The sequence below is a fragment of the Somniosus microcephalus genome, chromosome 17 (assembly GCF_052327205.1).
Source record: "Somniosus microcephalus isolate GS21.2 chromosome 17, FLI_Smic_1.0, whole genome shotgun sequence".
NCBI classification, from domain to species: domain Eukaryota; kingdom Metazoa; phylum Chordata; class Chondrichthyes; order Squaliformes; family Somniosidae; genus Somniosus; species Somniosus microcephalus.
Genome location: NC_141003.1, coordinates 70,026,684 through 70,042,646, shown reverse-complemented (window position 1 = coordinate 70,042,646; position 15,963 = coordinate 70,026,684). Strand labels below are relative to the sequence as shown.

The following is a 15,963-nucleotide window of genomic DNA, read 5'->3' as shown; positions in this document are numbered from 1 at the left end:
AACTGAAATGTTAACCATTAAAACACATTTATATATCTCATACACCACAGAAGTTTGCAATAACATTCTGCATAGTCTCCTCCCATATTACACACGAAGATGAACTTTAACATTTTAAATTGTTGAGTTTCTTGGGTTTTGCTGGGCATTTTCAACTCATCTTGTATTTGCTTGCCTTCAATGGTCTTGTGGATATTACACAGCAAAGCTGTCAAGTTTGTGTGTGCATGAGGGCGATTGGCAGCATTGTTGAACTGTTCCTGGCACACTTCTGCACAAACAAAGTCACCAGGAACCATCAGTGTCTCTTCTAAAACTGGAAGTTGTAGAACGAAAGATATACTCTAGTCTGCTTTGGCGCCAATAGTTTCTTTCAAACAAGCCAGTACGTTAATGTGTAATGCCCTTCTTGTGCAAGACCTCGTGATTCAACCATCCGTGACAGATCTAGAACCACTATAGTTTCACCCTAGTGTCAAACAGCTCAAAGTGCTCTCACCAGACACAACCCAAGTTCAGAAGAACCAGGTTTAAAGTAGTACTGTGATTTCCAAGTGCACATCCAATTTGGAGTACAACATGTGCCATACTGCCAATGTCCATGTTACTAAATACTCCACTCAAACCGCTACCTTATCTCCCCCACTCAAACCGCTACCATATCTCCCCCACTCAAACCGCTACCATATCTCCCCCACTCACTGAGCAAAGCCATGAGCTGCCACTAATTTAATCGTTTCACATCTTACGCTTAGAGAATGAAAAGAGAAGGGAACTGGGATTTATAGGTAAGTGAAGGTTTCACCACTTCAACAGTGCATGAATGAACTGTCTGCCCTCCAGCACTAGGAGGATCTGCAGAGGATGGAAGGGATGGTAAACAAATCCTTCAACAGCTTCACCTTTGAGTTTGTGACTTGCTCACTTAAGCAGAGTTTATAATACTTACTCTGCAATTCTTATTCCCCATTCACAGCACACTGTATACCACCTCCATAGCTGGATAGACAACCCAGCGCTGGCTCTCAAGCTTCCACTAGTCAAGTAATTGGGACTGGAAAGAGGGAAAACTACTAGCGATTCCATTTTTAAAATCAAATCATTCAATTCCCTGGTTATTGGAACCCAGCAGTTTTAAAATGAAAACCACAAAAAGGAATCAGTCATTTCACAAACGTGTTTAAAACTCATTCAGGTGAAGGGTCAACGCCCAAAACATTGGCCTATCTTCCCCTTTCGAATGCTTACAGTATTCCAAACCAGTTGCAATGTCATGTGATGCAGTGACTAATACCATAACCCAGGGTCAGCTTATCTTGTTCTAACTAGTCTCTCTCTTGCTTCACAGACCACCAGGTTGTTGGCAAAGCAACAACTGGTGACAGTTACAAGTAAAAAAAATCCTTCAACTTCTCATTCATTCTTAGAATGTGGCACAGCCGGTAATTATTGCCTATCCCGAGCTTCTAAGAAGGTAGTGATGGGCTGCCTTTTTGAACTGCTGCAACCCGTGTGGCAAAGGTGCGCCCACAACACAGCTAGTTATTCTTTGTAGCGGTTTGATACAACGGAGTGGCTTGTTAGGCCACTTCAGAGGGGCAGTTAAGAGTCAGACACGTTACTGTGGGTCTGAAGTCAGATGTAGGCCAGACCGGTAAGGATGGCAGATTTCCTTCCCTAAAAAGGAAATTAGTGAATCAGATGGGTTTTTACAGCAAGACAGCTTCATGGTCACTTTTATTGATACTATCCCTTCAACCCCTTTTCCCTCATCCACCTGTCCAATCTAATCTTGAATGTTGACAGTCGCTGCCTCAACCACTAACCCTGGAATAAATTCCACAACTCTGTAAAGTTACACCAGCCTAAGATCAGCTCATTTTCACAGCTGAGGGACCAAACCCAGGTCCTTCCTCATCTGTTGGGCCCAGTATTCACTCCTTCAACCAGATGAGCCATCAAGGGAGCCAAGAGGCCATTAACATGATTAGAAAGTACTGCAGGAACTTTCATGGCTGATTTGGGTCCTCAGGCCCAATGACCACTCTCTAGGAAGGCACTTTAAAAAAAAAGTTGCTGCTTCAACAATCTGTTTTTTGTAAAAGACCCAGAAGTTAAACAACTCTGTCCATAACGTGCTTAACTAAGGGCACGTTGGTCACATGGCTGGAAGAGAGTCAAAGAACAAAATGAAAACCAAGTGGGACAGTTCCACATTTGTTCAAAGGTTGCAGCAGTGATCACCATCCTCAGATATGTGCCTGCTGCTGGAATTGTTGGAACCCTCTAATTGCCACTTACACCCCATGGTAACTGCAACAGAGATGGATCCCTGCTCACAACAAGCTCAGTATCCTAGTTATTCTTGCACCCTGTGAGGTCAGTTGGATTTAATTGCACCAAAGGGTAGAATCCTAAAATTACACCCATGGAATATGAAAAAAAGACCTCACTATTAAAGACCAAGCCACAAGACTAAGAAATACAGATGAGGATGACTATTTGGCTCATCAGTTCATTCATTTAAAAATCTTCCAATTGGCCAACTGCTGACCCGCCCCCCAACACCAATTACTCTAACTGCAAACCCTTACTGGGTACTCAGTCTTGGCTCAGTGGGCAGCACTCTCCCCTCAGTCAGAAGGTCGTGGGTTCAAGTCCCACTCCAGCGACTTGAGCACAAAATCCAGGCCAACCCTCCCCAGTGCAGCACTGAGGGAGCGCTGCACTGGTCAGAGGTGCCGTCTTTCTGATGAGACGTTAAACAGAGGCCCCGTCTCCTCTCAGGTGGACGCAAAAAGATCGCAGAGCAGGGGAGATCTTCCTGGTGTCTTGGTCAATATTTATCCTTCAACCAACATCCTAACAGATTATCTGGTCATGATCACATTGCAGGTTGCAGGAGCTTGCTGTGCACAATTTGGCTGCCACATTTCCTACATTACACCCTTGACTACATTTCAAAAGTACTTCATTGGCTGTAAAGTGCTTTGGGACAGCCAGAGGTTGTGAAAGGCACAATATAAATGCAAGTCTTTCTTTCATTACATCAAAAACTCCCTGGCTGTGTTCCAAAGTTTGCCATTTTGAAAGACTAGCTTTCTATTTGCAGCCCGCATTTCATTAGCTGGAGACACGAACAAATTATTGCTATTGCTGCATTCCCTTCAACTGGAAAGTAGAACCTAGAGTCCCCAGCAGCAAGGCAATATTTGGAGGGGGTCCCTCACACAAGTTTGAAAAGGCACTGTTCCACAGTGAACTCTTGGCAAGTCAAAAATCGGATTTGCACTCAAATGTTTTAAGTATCCAATAACTTGGCATTTTAAGCAGCAAACTGGAAATTTAGTCCAAAAAAAAAAATTGTAGGAAATAATTTGAAATTAATGACTTTGAATAAGGAGTAGGGCACTTAATGGTGTGTAAGTTGCATCGACTAGACTTGGGCACCATATAGGCAGATACATTTCCGCCAAACCACCATTTAAAAACAAACATTAGCCATTGTGCTGCCAAAGATCAAGGTACAGAAATTGACCTCAAGACTTGCACTCTCCCTCCAATCAGTCATGACACCAGCGCCAGTGACTCATTGCTGGTAAAATTACTCTAAACAATCCAAGCACAAGTTAGAACATTCCAGCATTTTCTGCACCACTTGCACTCCCAGACAAGATAGAAGAAAATGTCACTATTCTGTCCATAGAATTGTCTGTTCGCCACACAACAATGACCTCATGTATTCTGTGATAGAGGCAATCAACCGACTTCCATTCTCCCTCCTCCCCTATTACACAAAAAGTCTCCTACTCTAACTCATTTGCCTGCAAGACTTCAAAAACCTCCCTCCTGCTTCAAACAAGCTTCTGCTGGGCGCCACCTGAACTCGACCTCCCCAATTAACTTTGTTCCTTACCCGTTGACCGCAAGTGACCTACACTGTGGTTCCACCACCTTTGCAAGCAGCGCATTCCAGATCACAACAATAAAAAAATTCTCCTCATTCTCCTCCCCCTCTGGTTCGTTTGCCAATTATCTTTCAGTTGGTGTCCTCTCTGGTTTATGGACCCTGGTATTAAATTGAGAATTGTATTCGGAGAAACTTACAGCATATTAAAAAAGAGGCCATTCGGCACTTCGTGCCTGCTCTTTGAAAGAGCAGTCGTGCTTAGCTCCACACCCCCTGCTTTTCGTCCCTAACCCTGCGAGTTCCTCACCCTCAAGTACCTGCCCAACTCCCTTTTAAAATTAGTTATGGAATCAGCTTCCACCACCTTTTTCCAGATAGAGCGTTCCAGAACTAGGATACATATATCTAACATATTCAATGAAAATTGTTTTGTTTTTTTAAATTTGAAGAGGGAATAATCGAGAAAAAAAAATCTATACGAAAATCTGCTCCAGTTCTCACAGCAACCTGAGCAGGTCTGGCCGGGTGGGGAAGAGCAGCTGTCCGCCCCCGGGGAGCCCGTGCGAAGCGCCGCCTGAAGGGAGAGCGAGTCCAGCCGGCGAGACAAGGTTAGGTTTCACTGAGGCTCCTTACTCAACGCGTCCTGGGTGCTCCGTCTCCGCACGCCCACCTCCACCTCCGGCTCTTGCTCTTGCTCGATCTCCGACATGACTGAAGGGCGGTGGTGGTGCCGGTAGCTGCTGGTCTACGAGCCCGGCCCGGAGAATGATGAGGAGGAAGCTGCACCTGCCGCCCCACCTGCTACCGTCCGCTTTAAGCCCGCCTCCTCCTTTGTAAGCAACTGCGCATGTGCCGTTCGCCAGCCGCGCTCCCTCCCTCCTCGCAATGCCCTCTGGGGGTTGTAGTCCGCTGCTGCCCCGCGGTGCCTTCTGGGAGTTGTAGTCCTCCAACTTTTTTTTAATTCCAAAATCCTTCCTGGCGATGTGGACTTGGCTGGCGAAGCCCAGCCCTAATTGCCCTTGAGAGATTACAAGATTCTGAAGGGGATTGACGGGGTAGATGCTGAGAGGCTGTTTCCCCCTGGCTGGATTGTCTAGTACAAAGGGGCATAGTCTCAGGATAAGGGTTCGGCCATTTGAGAAGAGGAGCAATTTCTTCACTCAAGAGGGTTGTGAATCTTTGGAATTCTCTGCCCCAGAGGGCTGTGAATGCTGAGTCTTTGAGTATATTCAAGGCTGAGATAGATTTTTGGACTCTAGAGTAATCAAGGGATATGGAGATCGGGCAGGAAAGTGGAGTTGAGGTCGATGATCAGCTATGATCTTATTGAATGGGCTCGAGGGGCCATATGACCTACTCTTATTTCTTATGAGAAGGTGGTGGTGAGCCGCCATCTTGAACCGCTGCAGTCCGTGTGGTGAAGGTACTCCCACGGTGTTGTTAGGGAGGGAGTTCCAGGATTTTGACCCAGCGACGATGAAGGATCGGCAAAATATTTCCAAGTCAGGATGGTGTGTGACTTGAAGGGGAACTTGGAGGTGGTGGTGTTCCCACACATCTGCTACCCTTGTCCTTCTAGCTGGTAGAGGTCGTGGATTTGGGAGGTGCTGTCAAAGAAGCTTTGGCGAGTTGCTGCAGTCCCTCTTGTAGATGGGACCCTTGCTTCAGAAGGGGTCAAAAAGACTGCAACTTGCCAGCCCAGCTGCTTCCGGAGTTGTTGCTGCGCTGATTGTAATTGTGGGAATGGGGGGAGTGTTTTGTACCTCGAACTTGTTATAACCCCAACAAACAAAAAAAAACGTATTTGGCCAAACTTTCTCTGCTGCAATCAAAAGAAGAGAAATTGGCAACGCTGGAAATCTGAAATCAAAACAGAAAGTGCTGGAAAGGCACAGCAGGTGGATTAGCATCAGATTCAGAAGGAGAAGTATTTTCTTTCTGTAGGGGAAAGGAGATGAGTCTGCATGCATGCTTTATTTTATTGCATGCAAGCAGAAAAGAATAATTACACACGCATGGTATCTTAAGAATCTTAGATCTCCACGCACTTCCTATTAAGTTTTTCATTATAAATTCCTATGTCCATATTTATAATGGAACTGCCCATGTAAAACTTCATAGAGTTATACAGCACAGAAGGCGGTCTTGCAGCCCATCATGTCTGCGCTGGCTCTTTGAAAGAGATATCCAATTAGTTCCACTCCCCTGCTCTTTCCCCATAGCCCAGCAAATGTTTCCTTTTCAAGTATTTATCCAATTCCCTTTTGAAAGTTACTATTGAATCTGCTTCCACCGCCCTTTCTGGCAGTGCGTTCCAGATCACAACTCACTGCCAGCAGCAGCAATATCGATCGATTCCTTTTATTTTGAACACCTTAATTAGATCACCAAAATAAACCCCAGAGTATTGACTTTATGGTCTTGTCCTCACTTACATATTCCTCCAGGGCCTCACGCCTTCCTAACCCCACAATCTCCTACAGCCCTATAACCATGTATGCACCCTCCAACAGCCCACTTCTTTCTCCCCACTCCACTGCGTTATACTCACCCCTCCCCTGGAACTCTCTCCTTCTCAGCAACTCTACCTTCAGAAACCTACTGAAGGTCTTCCTTTTCAACCATACTTTTGGCTCCCACTGGCCTTTTGCTGCTTTCTCACCCCTGCTTGGTAGCCATTCACTATCAAGAAATCCAATAGGGAATTCAGAAGAAACTTCTTTACCCAAAGAGTGGTGAGAATGTGGAACTCACTACCACAGGGAGTGGTTTAAGCAAATAGTATAGATGCATTTAAGGGGAGGCTGGACAAGCATGAGGGAGAGGGGAATAGAGGGTTATGTTGGTAGAGTTAGATGAGGCTCGAGTGGAGCATAAACGCCGACATGGATTGGTTGGACCGAATGCACTGTTTCTGTGCCATATATCCTGTGCAGCTCTACGTATCGACCGCCCTGTAAACCACTCGGAGAGGTCTCTTTATACATGAGTGCTAGAGAAAGTAAGTTGTTGTTGAAACATAACATAGAAACATAGAAGATAGGAGCAGGAGTAGGCCATTCGGCCCCTCGAGCCTGTTCCGCCATTTAATGAGATCATGGCTGATCATCCAAATTCAGTACCTTGTCCTGGCTTTCTCCCCATATCCCTTGATCCCTTTAGCCTTAAGAAATATATCCAACTCCTTCTTGAATATATTTAATGAATTGGCCTCTACTGCCTTCTGTGGTAGAGAATTCCACAGGTTCACCACTCTCTGGGTGAAGAAATTCCTCCTCATCTCTGTCCTAAATGGCTTACCCCTTATCTTTAGACTGTGACCCCTGGTTCTGGACTCCCCCGCCATTGGGAACATCCTTCCTGCAACCAGTCTGTCCAGTCCTGTTAGAATTTTATAAGTTTCAATGAGATCCCCTCTCATTCTTCTAAACTCCAGCGAATATAAGCCCAATTGACCCAATCTCTCCTCATACATCATTCCTGCCATCCCAGGTATTAGTTTGGTGAATCTTCGCTGCACTCCCTCCATGGCAAGAACATCCTTCCTCAGATAAGGCGACCAAAATTCTCAATACTCAAGGTGTGGTCTCACCAAGGCCCTGTACAACTGCAGCAAGACATCCTTGCTCCTGTACTCGAATCCTCTCGCTATGAAGGCCAACATACAATTTGCCTTCTTAACTGCCTGCTGCACCTGCATGCTTACCTTCAGCGACTGGTGCACAAGGACACCCAGGTCTCGTTGCACTTCCCCTTTTCCCAGTCTATTGCCGTTCAGATAATAACCTGCCTTCCTGTTTTTGCCACCAAAGTGGATAACCTTGCATTTATCCACATTATACTGCATCTGCCATGCATCTGCCCAATCACCCAGCCTGTCCAAATCATACTGGAGTTTCTCTGCATCCTCCTCACAGCACACACGCCCACCTAGCTTTGTGTCACCTGCAAACTTGGAGATATTACATCTAGTTCCCTTGCCTAGATCATTAATATATATTGTGAATAGCTGGGGTCCTAGCACCGATCCCTGCGGTACCCCACTAGTCACTGCCTGCCACTCGGAAAAAGAGCCATTTATTCCAACTCTTTGCTTCCTGTCTGCCAACGAGTTCTCTATTCAAGTCAGTACCTTACCCCAAATCCCATGTGCTTTAACTTTACACGCTAATCTCTTATGCGGGACCTTATCGAAAGCCTTCTGAAAGTCCAAATACACCACATCCACTGGTTCTCCCTTATCTATTCTACCAGTTACATCCTGAAAAAATTCCAGTAGATTAGTCAAGCACGATTTACCTTTTGTAAATCCATGTTGACTTTGTCTGATCCTGTCACTGTTTTCCAAGTGCTCTGCTATTACATCTTTTATAATGGACTCTAGCATTTTCCCCACTACTGATGTCCCCATTTTCTCTCTACCACCTTTTTTAAATAGTGGGGTTACATTAGCTACCCTCCAATCCATGGGAACTGTGCCAGAGTTTATAGAATTTTGGAAGATTACCAGCAATGCATCTACTATTTCTAGGGCCACTTCATTAAGTACCCTAGGATGTAGATTATCAGGCCCTGGGGATTTATCGTCCTTCAATCCCGTCAATTTCCCTAACACCATTTCCCTACAAATACTGATTTCATTCAGTTCCTCCCTCTCATTAGACCCTATGTTCCCCGACATCTCTGGGAGGTTATTTGTGTCCTCCTTTGTGAAGACAGAACCAAAGTATGTATTTAATTGGTCAGCCATTTCTTTGTTCCCCATTATAAATTCCCCTGATTCTGACTGCAAAGGACCTACGCTTGACTTCACCAATCGTTTTCTCTTCACATATCTATAGAAGCTTTTACAGTCAGCTTTTATGTTCCCTGAAAGCTTACTCTCATACTCTATTTTCCCCCTCTTAATTAATCCTTTTGTCCTCCTCTGCTGAATCCTAAACTGTTCCCAATCCTCAGGTTTGCTGCTTTCTCTGGCCAATTTATATGTCCTCTCCTTGGATCTTATGCTATCCCTAATTTCCCTTGTTAGCCACGGTTGCGCCACCTTTTTTGTTTTATTTTTATGCCAAACAGGGATGAACAAATTCTGTAGTTCATCCATGCAATCTTTAAATGTTTGCCATTGCCTAACCACCGTCAACCCTTTAAGTAACGTTCCCCAATCCATCCTAGCCAACTCGCGCCTCATACCATCGTAGTTTCCTTTATTTAAATTCAGGACCCTAGTCTCTGAGTCAACTACTTCACTTTCCATCTTAATGAAGAATTCTATCATATATTGGTCGCTCCTCCCCAAGGGGCCTCGCACAACAAGATTGCTAATCAATCCTTTCTCATTACATAATACCCAGTCTAAGATGGCCTGATCTCTAGTTGGTTCCTCGACATATTGGTCCAGGAAACCATCCCGTATACTAGAATTCCTCCTCCACAGTATTGTTACTAATTTGGTTAGCCTAATCTATATGTAGATTAAAGTCACCCATGATAACTGCTGTGCCCTTATTGCACGCATCTCTAATTTTGTTTAATGCCATCCCCAACCTCAGCATTACTGTTTGGGGGGTCTGTATACAACTCCCACTAACATTTTCTGCCCCTTGGTATTTCTCAGCTCTACCCATACAGATTCCACATCATCAGAGCTAATGTCCTTCCTTACTATTGTGTTAATCTCCTCTTTAACCAGCAATGCTACCCCACCTCCTTTCCTTTTTGCCTGTCCTTCCTGAATATTGAATACCCTTGGATGTTGAATTCCCAGCCTTGGTCACCCTGGAGCCATGTCTCCATAATCCCAATTATATCATATCCATTTACATCTATTTGCGCAGCTAATTCATCCACCTTATTACGAATGCTCCTCGCATTAAGACACAAAGCCTTCAGGCTTGTTTTTTTAACACTCTAAGTCCTTTTAGAATTATTATTTACTGTAGCTGTTTGATTTACACACTTGATTTCTCTGCCTTCCACTTTTGCTTTTCTTCTTCCTCTTTTGCTTCTATCCTTGCTTCCCTTTCCTCCGTCTCCCTGCACAGGTTCCCAACCCCCTGCCATTTTAGTTTATACCCTCCCCAACAGCACTAGCAAACACTCCCCCTAGGACATCGGTCCCGGTCCGTCCAGTTTGTACTGGTCCCACCTCCCCCAGAACCGATTCCAATGTCCCAGGAATTTGAATCTCTCCCCCTTACACCATTCCTCTAGCCACGTATTTATGTGAAATATCCTATTTCTACTCTGATATCCTACACCATGTGGGGGATCAAAACCGAATGCAATACTCCAAGTCTGAATGTATCAGAACCTTATACAACCTATAGTTGTTTTGTGCTCTATAGTGTTATTTAATTGGGGCCCAGTTGTCTTATTTGCTTTCCCGAAAGCCATTTCACACTGCTTGTGCTTCTTTAATGAGTGACTATCTATTACCCACAGGTCTGTTTCTTTCATTGGCCACTCCTGGTAGAGATGTTTTCTAGACCAATCCTGCTAGTTGCATTCTTTCCAGGTAAGGAGCCCTACCCTCATTTTCTCACTCTTTAGGGGAAGTGTCAGCTTGGCTCTGTTGGTAGCACTCCTGTCTCCGAGACAGTAGCTTGTGATCTCAAACCCTACTACGGACTGGAGCATATAATGTAGGCCGATACTTTGGTGCAGTATCAAGGGAGTGCTAAAGAATCAGAGATGCTGTCTTTTGGATAAGATGTTAAACATCTGCTTGCTCAGGTGGGTGTAAAAAATTCCCTCAAAAGAGCAGAAAGTTCTGCTTGTGTCTTGGCCAACATTCCTCCCATAACCAACACCACTAAAAACAGATTCATGGTTCATTTGCTGTTTGTGGGGTTATGCTGTGTACAAAATGGCTGCCATATTTGCCTGCATAACAGTGGCTGCACTTAAACACTAATTCATTGGTTGTAAAGCACTTTGCAATGTCCTATGATATCATAAGCTGTATCAATGCAGGTTAGGTTTTTTTAAATCATGTTTTAGCCATTAGGTGATCCTAGAAATTTACAGCACAGAACGAGGCCATTTAGCCCATTTTGTCTATGCCGGCCGCCAAAGAACTATCCAGCCTAATCCCACTTTCCAGCACTTGGCCCATATCTTTGTAGGTTACAACACTTCAAGTGCATAGCCAAGTACTTTTTAAGTGTGATGAGCATTTCTGCCTCTACCACCCTTTCAGGCAGTGAGTTCCAAACCCCCACCACCCTCTGGGTGAAACAATTTCTCCTCAAATCTTCTCTAAAATGCCTACCAATTACTTTAAATCTATGCCCCCTGGTTATCGAATCCTCTGTTAAGGGAAATAGGTCCTTCCTACCCACTCTATCTAGGCCCCTCAGAATTTTACACACCTCTATTAGGTCTCCCCTCAGCCTCCTGTTCCAAAGAAAACAACCCCAGTCTATCCAATCTTTCCTCATAGCTAAAATTCCCCAGCCCAGGCAACATCTTCGTAAATCTCCTCTGCACCCTCTCTAGTGCAATCACATCCTTCCTGTAATGTGGTGACCAGAACTGCACGCAGTATTCTAGCTGCGGCCTAACTAGTGTTTTATACAGTTCAAGCATAACCTCCCTGCTCTTATATTTTATGCCTCAGCTAATAAAGGCAAGTATCCCATATGCCTTCTTAACCACCTTATCTACCTGGCCTGCTACCTTCAGGGATCTGTGAACGTGCACTCCCAGGTCCCTCTGAACTTCTCTGTCCTACCATTTATTGTGTATTCCCTTTCCTTGTTAGCCCTCCCCAAATGCATTACCTCACACTTCTCCGGATTGAATTCCATTTGCCACTGTTCTGCCCACTTGACCTGTGGTGTATAGCATTGGTTGAACTATAACAAAATTAAACAATTGGACCCATCAAATTGTCCAGACTTTGTACATTCTATCTTATCCTGAGCTGTAGCCTACGCTTTTAGGACCCGAGGGACATGTCTATATAAATACAATGACCCCAAAAAGTCATTAAGCAAGCTCCAGAATTCAATGACCTCCTATGCCCACCTCACCTGCTAGAATTCACTAGCCTCAAAGGTGCTGCTACTAGCCCAAGGGGAAAATTGTCCAATGTCTCCTGCTCGCAATCACTGTCCAGCGACCCTCACTAGAGGTTAGCATCAGGATCTGCTGACACTCACCATCAAGGCTCAAACATGAATCGCAGCCACTTGCACGAGTTACAGCAAGGACACTTAGCTCCCCCAGAACTGTACTCCAGCTCAAGAGTCAACACTTTCAAGAGAGGAGAGTGGAAAACGGCAAGACAATGAAAACCTCTAGCCTGCTGCTGTCTACAGGCAACACTCCCCATTTCCACAGGGAATATTTGATCCTTGCAATCTATAGCGATCCCCAGCAACATCGGACACACTACATCAAGTGGCGATTTTTCACACTACTGTAGAATTGTTTCAGTGGGTTAGACATATGAATGTTTCGCTCTTAAATACTGGACCTATCAAAGACTAAACAGTTTAGAATGGAACCTCAATGGCCCCGAAACATTGAGTATTGTGTAAGAAACTGTGCATGCTTGTCCAGTGAATAGGATCTTTCTCATGTACCCAGTGTAGCTAAAGAGCGAGATTGGAATGCGGTGATTGGGAGTCAGCCAGAGATGGAACTGCAACGAGAGCAATTGTTCCAAGTTCTATTTTCTGCAGCGTCTGTGCTTTGTTTATAAAAACGTTTATTACATTTTAAGTACCAGAGCTGGACTTCCCACACTGGCATGTGGGAATAATTGGCCAGAATCCTTGGTCACAGTCCCATTCAGTTAGAGCATTCTCCCTCTGGAATGCTGATGTTCCAGATCCAGCACCCCATACTGTACCAGAGAAAGGGGCAATTTCCATTCTCCCTCTCCCCACGCCGGTTTAATGTTGCAGCATTGATTGCCGGTGTTGTTTGTCGCTCAGTTTACAATTCCATCTAGCACTGTCCCCTGCCATATGAAGACGTATCCCTTTGCTCTGCCCCATTTAGGACAGGCGGCCACGTCCCAGTTTGAATCAAATGCCGGATGAGAGAGGAAACTGTTGAGCAAAAAAAAAGACTAGGAAACCAAGGGTATAAATATATACAAATTATTACAAATCTGTCAGATAGTTACAGCAGTAGGGAGGGGTCATGATAGCTCCCAGTCAGATTGCAGAATCCCAAACTGTTAATCTGCCATGCCCAACAAATCAAAATAGATCCCACACCTCAATAAACTGAACCACTGCCATCTCAATTTATAAAAACAGAGGCAGAGTTCTACTCAAGACAAATGCTTATCGGTAACAAATTGAACATTTTCATAGCATCCAGCCTCAGATTCTGCAGATAGACATAAGAGTAAAGCTCTTCCTATAGTGGTCCATCAGGCTCTCCCAGGCCAGGCATTGCATAGATGGATGTAAAGCGCTCTACCATGTGCCTCAGTCCCAATCCCAGAAAAGCGCCCTCTATCACACCCGAGAGAGATATTTTTCCATATCCCACACCAGCCCATTCTGAGGCGCCTCTCTAGACAAGATTGCCAAGTGCCATTCAATGTGCTTTACTTCGCCTCGCTGAAGGCTTTGACTCCTGCTGGTGTATGTTCAACAGGCATCAGTCAGCCTCTGGTACCTTGTTCACCCGTGGGACTGGACAGCAATTACAGCAGGACCCATTCCCGTCCATGCTCACTCACTTCTAGTAGGGGGTGACTGGGTCGTGGAGCCCTGGCCCAAACCCAGTGCCACCAGTCCAGCCAAAGTCAGCAGAGTCTGGGGTTCGAGGCGGGTGAGGACTTCCTGGTCTGTACAGCTCAGTTACAGTCAACCAGCTGAGCTAATTGAGGGAGCCCAAAACAAACTCTTGCAAAAGCTTGACCTCAACCCCACCAGCCTAGAGGGGGAAGCTAAAATAAGGTCATGGGGTCCTGCTTCTGATCCTTATTTAGTGAGCCCTGCTGGAAAGTGGACAGAATTTGGCTCTGCTGCACTACCCCACATGGTCAAATAGCACACCTGAAGAATGGCCACTTGGGTGAGGTACGGGACGGCTGCTGGTATTCAGGGCAGAGAGGAGGGGAGGGTACAAGCTGCTTTCTTTAAACAGAGCATCTCGCTTTAACGCATCCCTTGAACTGAATCCTGAGACTATCCTTGTTTTCACTGACTTGGCACAGTATTTAAAAAAAATACGTACAAACAGCAGCTGATTGTGCTGCAGGATCTCCAACAAAAAATACTTATTCAGTCAGTAGAACTTGCTCAGAGCAATATTTAAAAAATAAATGGTACATTTGTCACTGACGGGCGAGTGATGATATGGTAGGGAATTGATCACAATTCCAATATAGCTATCCATAGTGGGGTCCAGCATTCCCTAGGCTGGCTTCAGAGTGGAGTCCCAGCACGAAAACCAGCATCGCCTGCTGCACCACTCCTTAGAAAACCAACTTAGCCCGGAATTGGGAGGTCGGGGTCAGGATGAGCTCTGTGCCACCAGCCCAGATTAAATTCACAGAGGACCCTCACAGTAGAGGAGGTGCCACTCATCCCGTCAGTTGGAACTGATCCCAGAGGTGATTTTACATCAATTATTTTTCATTGCCCACCTTCTCCCCTCTCCGGCGAAACCCACCAGCCTTTCACAGCCAACCTATTTTCATTCTCAGGCCGTCAAAGACACAACCCGACGCCCCAAATCACTGTGCTTCCTGCAGTACTTTATAACCGGGCTGCTCAGTGTATCAAAACCCGAATAAAAGGCCCAGCTTGGTTTTCACTGACACCGCCAATTTAAAAAAGGGGCAGCACAGAACGAGAGAGACGCTGAAGAAAGCAGGACTGAGTGTGTGACGATTCCAGCAGTTTGAGGTATCACCACAGTGACCGTGCCCACAGAACGACAGCAGCAGGGAAAAAAAACCAAATTCTGTCACATCCCCTCACCCATGGACACTCCATACAACGACCCTTCTCCCCAAACAGGAATTCCACAATCCCGACAGGAATTCATTCCCTTTTTCCACAGCAAATACAGCATCATTTTGCTGCCTCCCCCACAATGCTTTGAAGATTATGAAAAGTACACACTCGCTTCCATTCGTCAGTATAAAAGAAGTCCCTTTCTTCAAATGTTGGGACAGAGAAAGATTTTGCTTCTTAAAAAAGGAAACATTATAAAAAGGTGTCTCAGCATTGAAGCAGCTACACTGTAGCCAGATACTCAGTGAGCACAGAGTGACAAGGCTGGCTTCGGAGTTCCTTGTCCAGAGTCCCGCACCTCTCAGTCAGGTGTCAGTACGAGAAAGGTCAAGTAGAAAGAACTGTGGGGGAGCGGGGGTGGGGCGAGGGGTCAGATGCTGAATGGGTTCAGTTTCTGTGTGAATCGAACACAAATGTCTCCCGGTAACTGTTCCTTAGTCTCCAAAAATCCACAAAACGTTCACTCCAGACAAGCCCAGATTCACCCTTCTGTGAAAGGAAAGATAATTTAGATTAAATATACACTGTGCAAACAGATTAAATATACACTGTGCGAATAGATTCAATATACACTGAAATTAGATTGCATTCTAGTATTTTTTCCAAAAAGGACAACATTTAAGAACACCATTTGATTTTTTGGGCAGGGGGCACTTTTTAAAAAAAAAGGGGGTTTCAGTCTCCAGGGGAAAGACTTGACTCCAGGTTACATTTCCCCACCAGCTGGCTCAGGACAGGCTGCCCCCTCAGGCAAGGGATGGTAGTGCCGCCCAAGGGCACCGAGAGACCTGCTTTCAAAGTCCATGTTACTGGAACACATTTTAGGCCGGCGGGTTTCAAACTTTACTGCACGGGGGAACCCTGTACTAATATTAACACACTCCTGGGCAACCCCTGCAAGTCCCAGGCACCCTCCCAGGGACCCCCTGTCCCATCTTCTGTAGGACAAAGTCAGCTACCACTGCAGAAAGTGTATTTCATCAGTTTAAACACACCAATAAAATTAATAAAGAAATCTGATGACATCAGGGACCCAAGAGCCACTCAGACAACTCCACCCCC

The 15,963-nt window shown here is 45.3% G+C and overlaps 3 protein-coding genes across 5 annotated transcripts in view; 1 reads left to right on the top strand and 2 right to left on the bottom strand.

Annotated features, from left to right (window-relative positions):
• The window catches only part of cax1 (cation/H+ exchanger protein 1), a 40,655-nt gene extending 35,918 nt beyond the window's left edge, over window positions 1-4,737 (bottom strand). The window contains exon 1 of one of the 2 annotated variants that reach the window (XM_086010634.1): window positions 4,544-4,737. In XM_086010634.1, coding sequence (XP_085866760.1) covers window positions 4,544-4,619 — 76 coding nt within the window. In that variant the 5' untranslated portion in view covers window positions 4,620-4,737. The remainder of the gene's footprint in view (window positions 1-4,543) is intronic. The other variant, XM_086010635.1, reaches the window with a different exon arrangement.
• Window positions 4,389-15,963, top strand: part of LOC147105839 (carboxypeptidase A1-like) — a 72,719-nt gene continuing 61,144 nt past the window's right edge. Inside the window, exons 1-2 of the mRNA XM_086010638.1 lie at window positions 4,389-4,518; window positions 10,355-10,427. The gene's annotated coding sequence lies outside the window, so the exon portion shown is untranslated. The remainder of the gene's footprint in view (window positions 4,519-10,354; window positions 10,428-15,963) is intronic.
• Window positions 13,008-15,963, bottom strand: part of tmem209 (transmembrane protein 209) — a 28,300-nt gene continuing 25,344 nt past the window's right edge. For both annotated transcript variants that reach the window (XM_086010632.1, XM_086010633.1), the window contains exon 15: window positions 13,008-15,390. In XM_086010632.1, coding sequence (XP_085866758.1) covers window positions 15,336-15,390 — 55 coding nt within the window. In that variant the 3' untranslated portion in view covers window positions 13,008-15,335. The remainder of the gene's footprint in view (window positions 15,391-15,963) is intronic.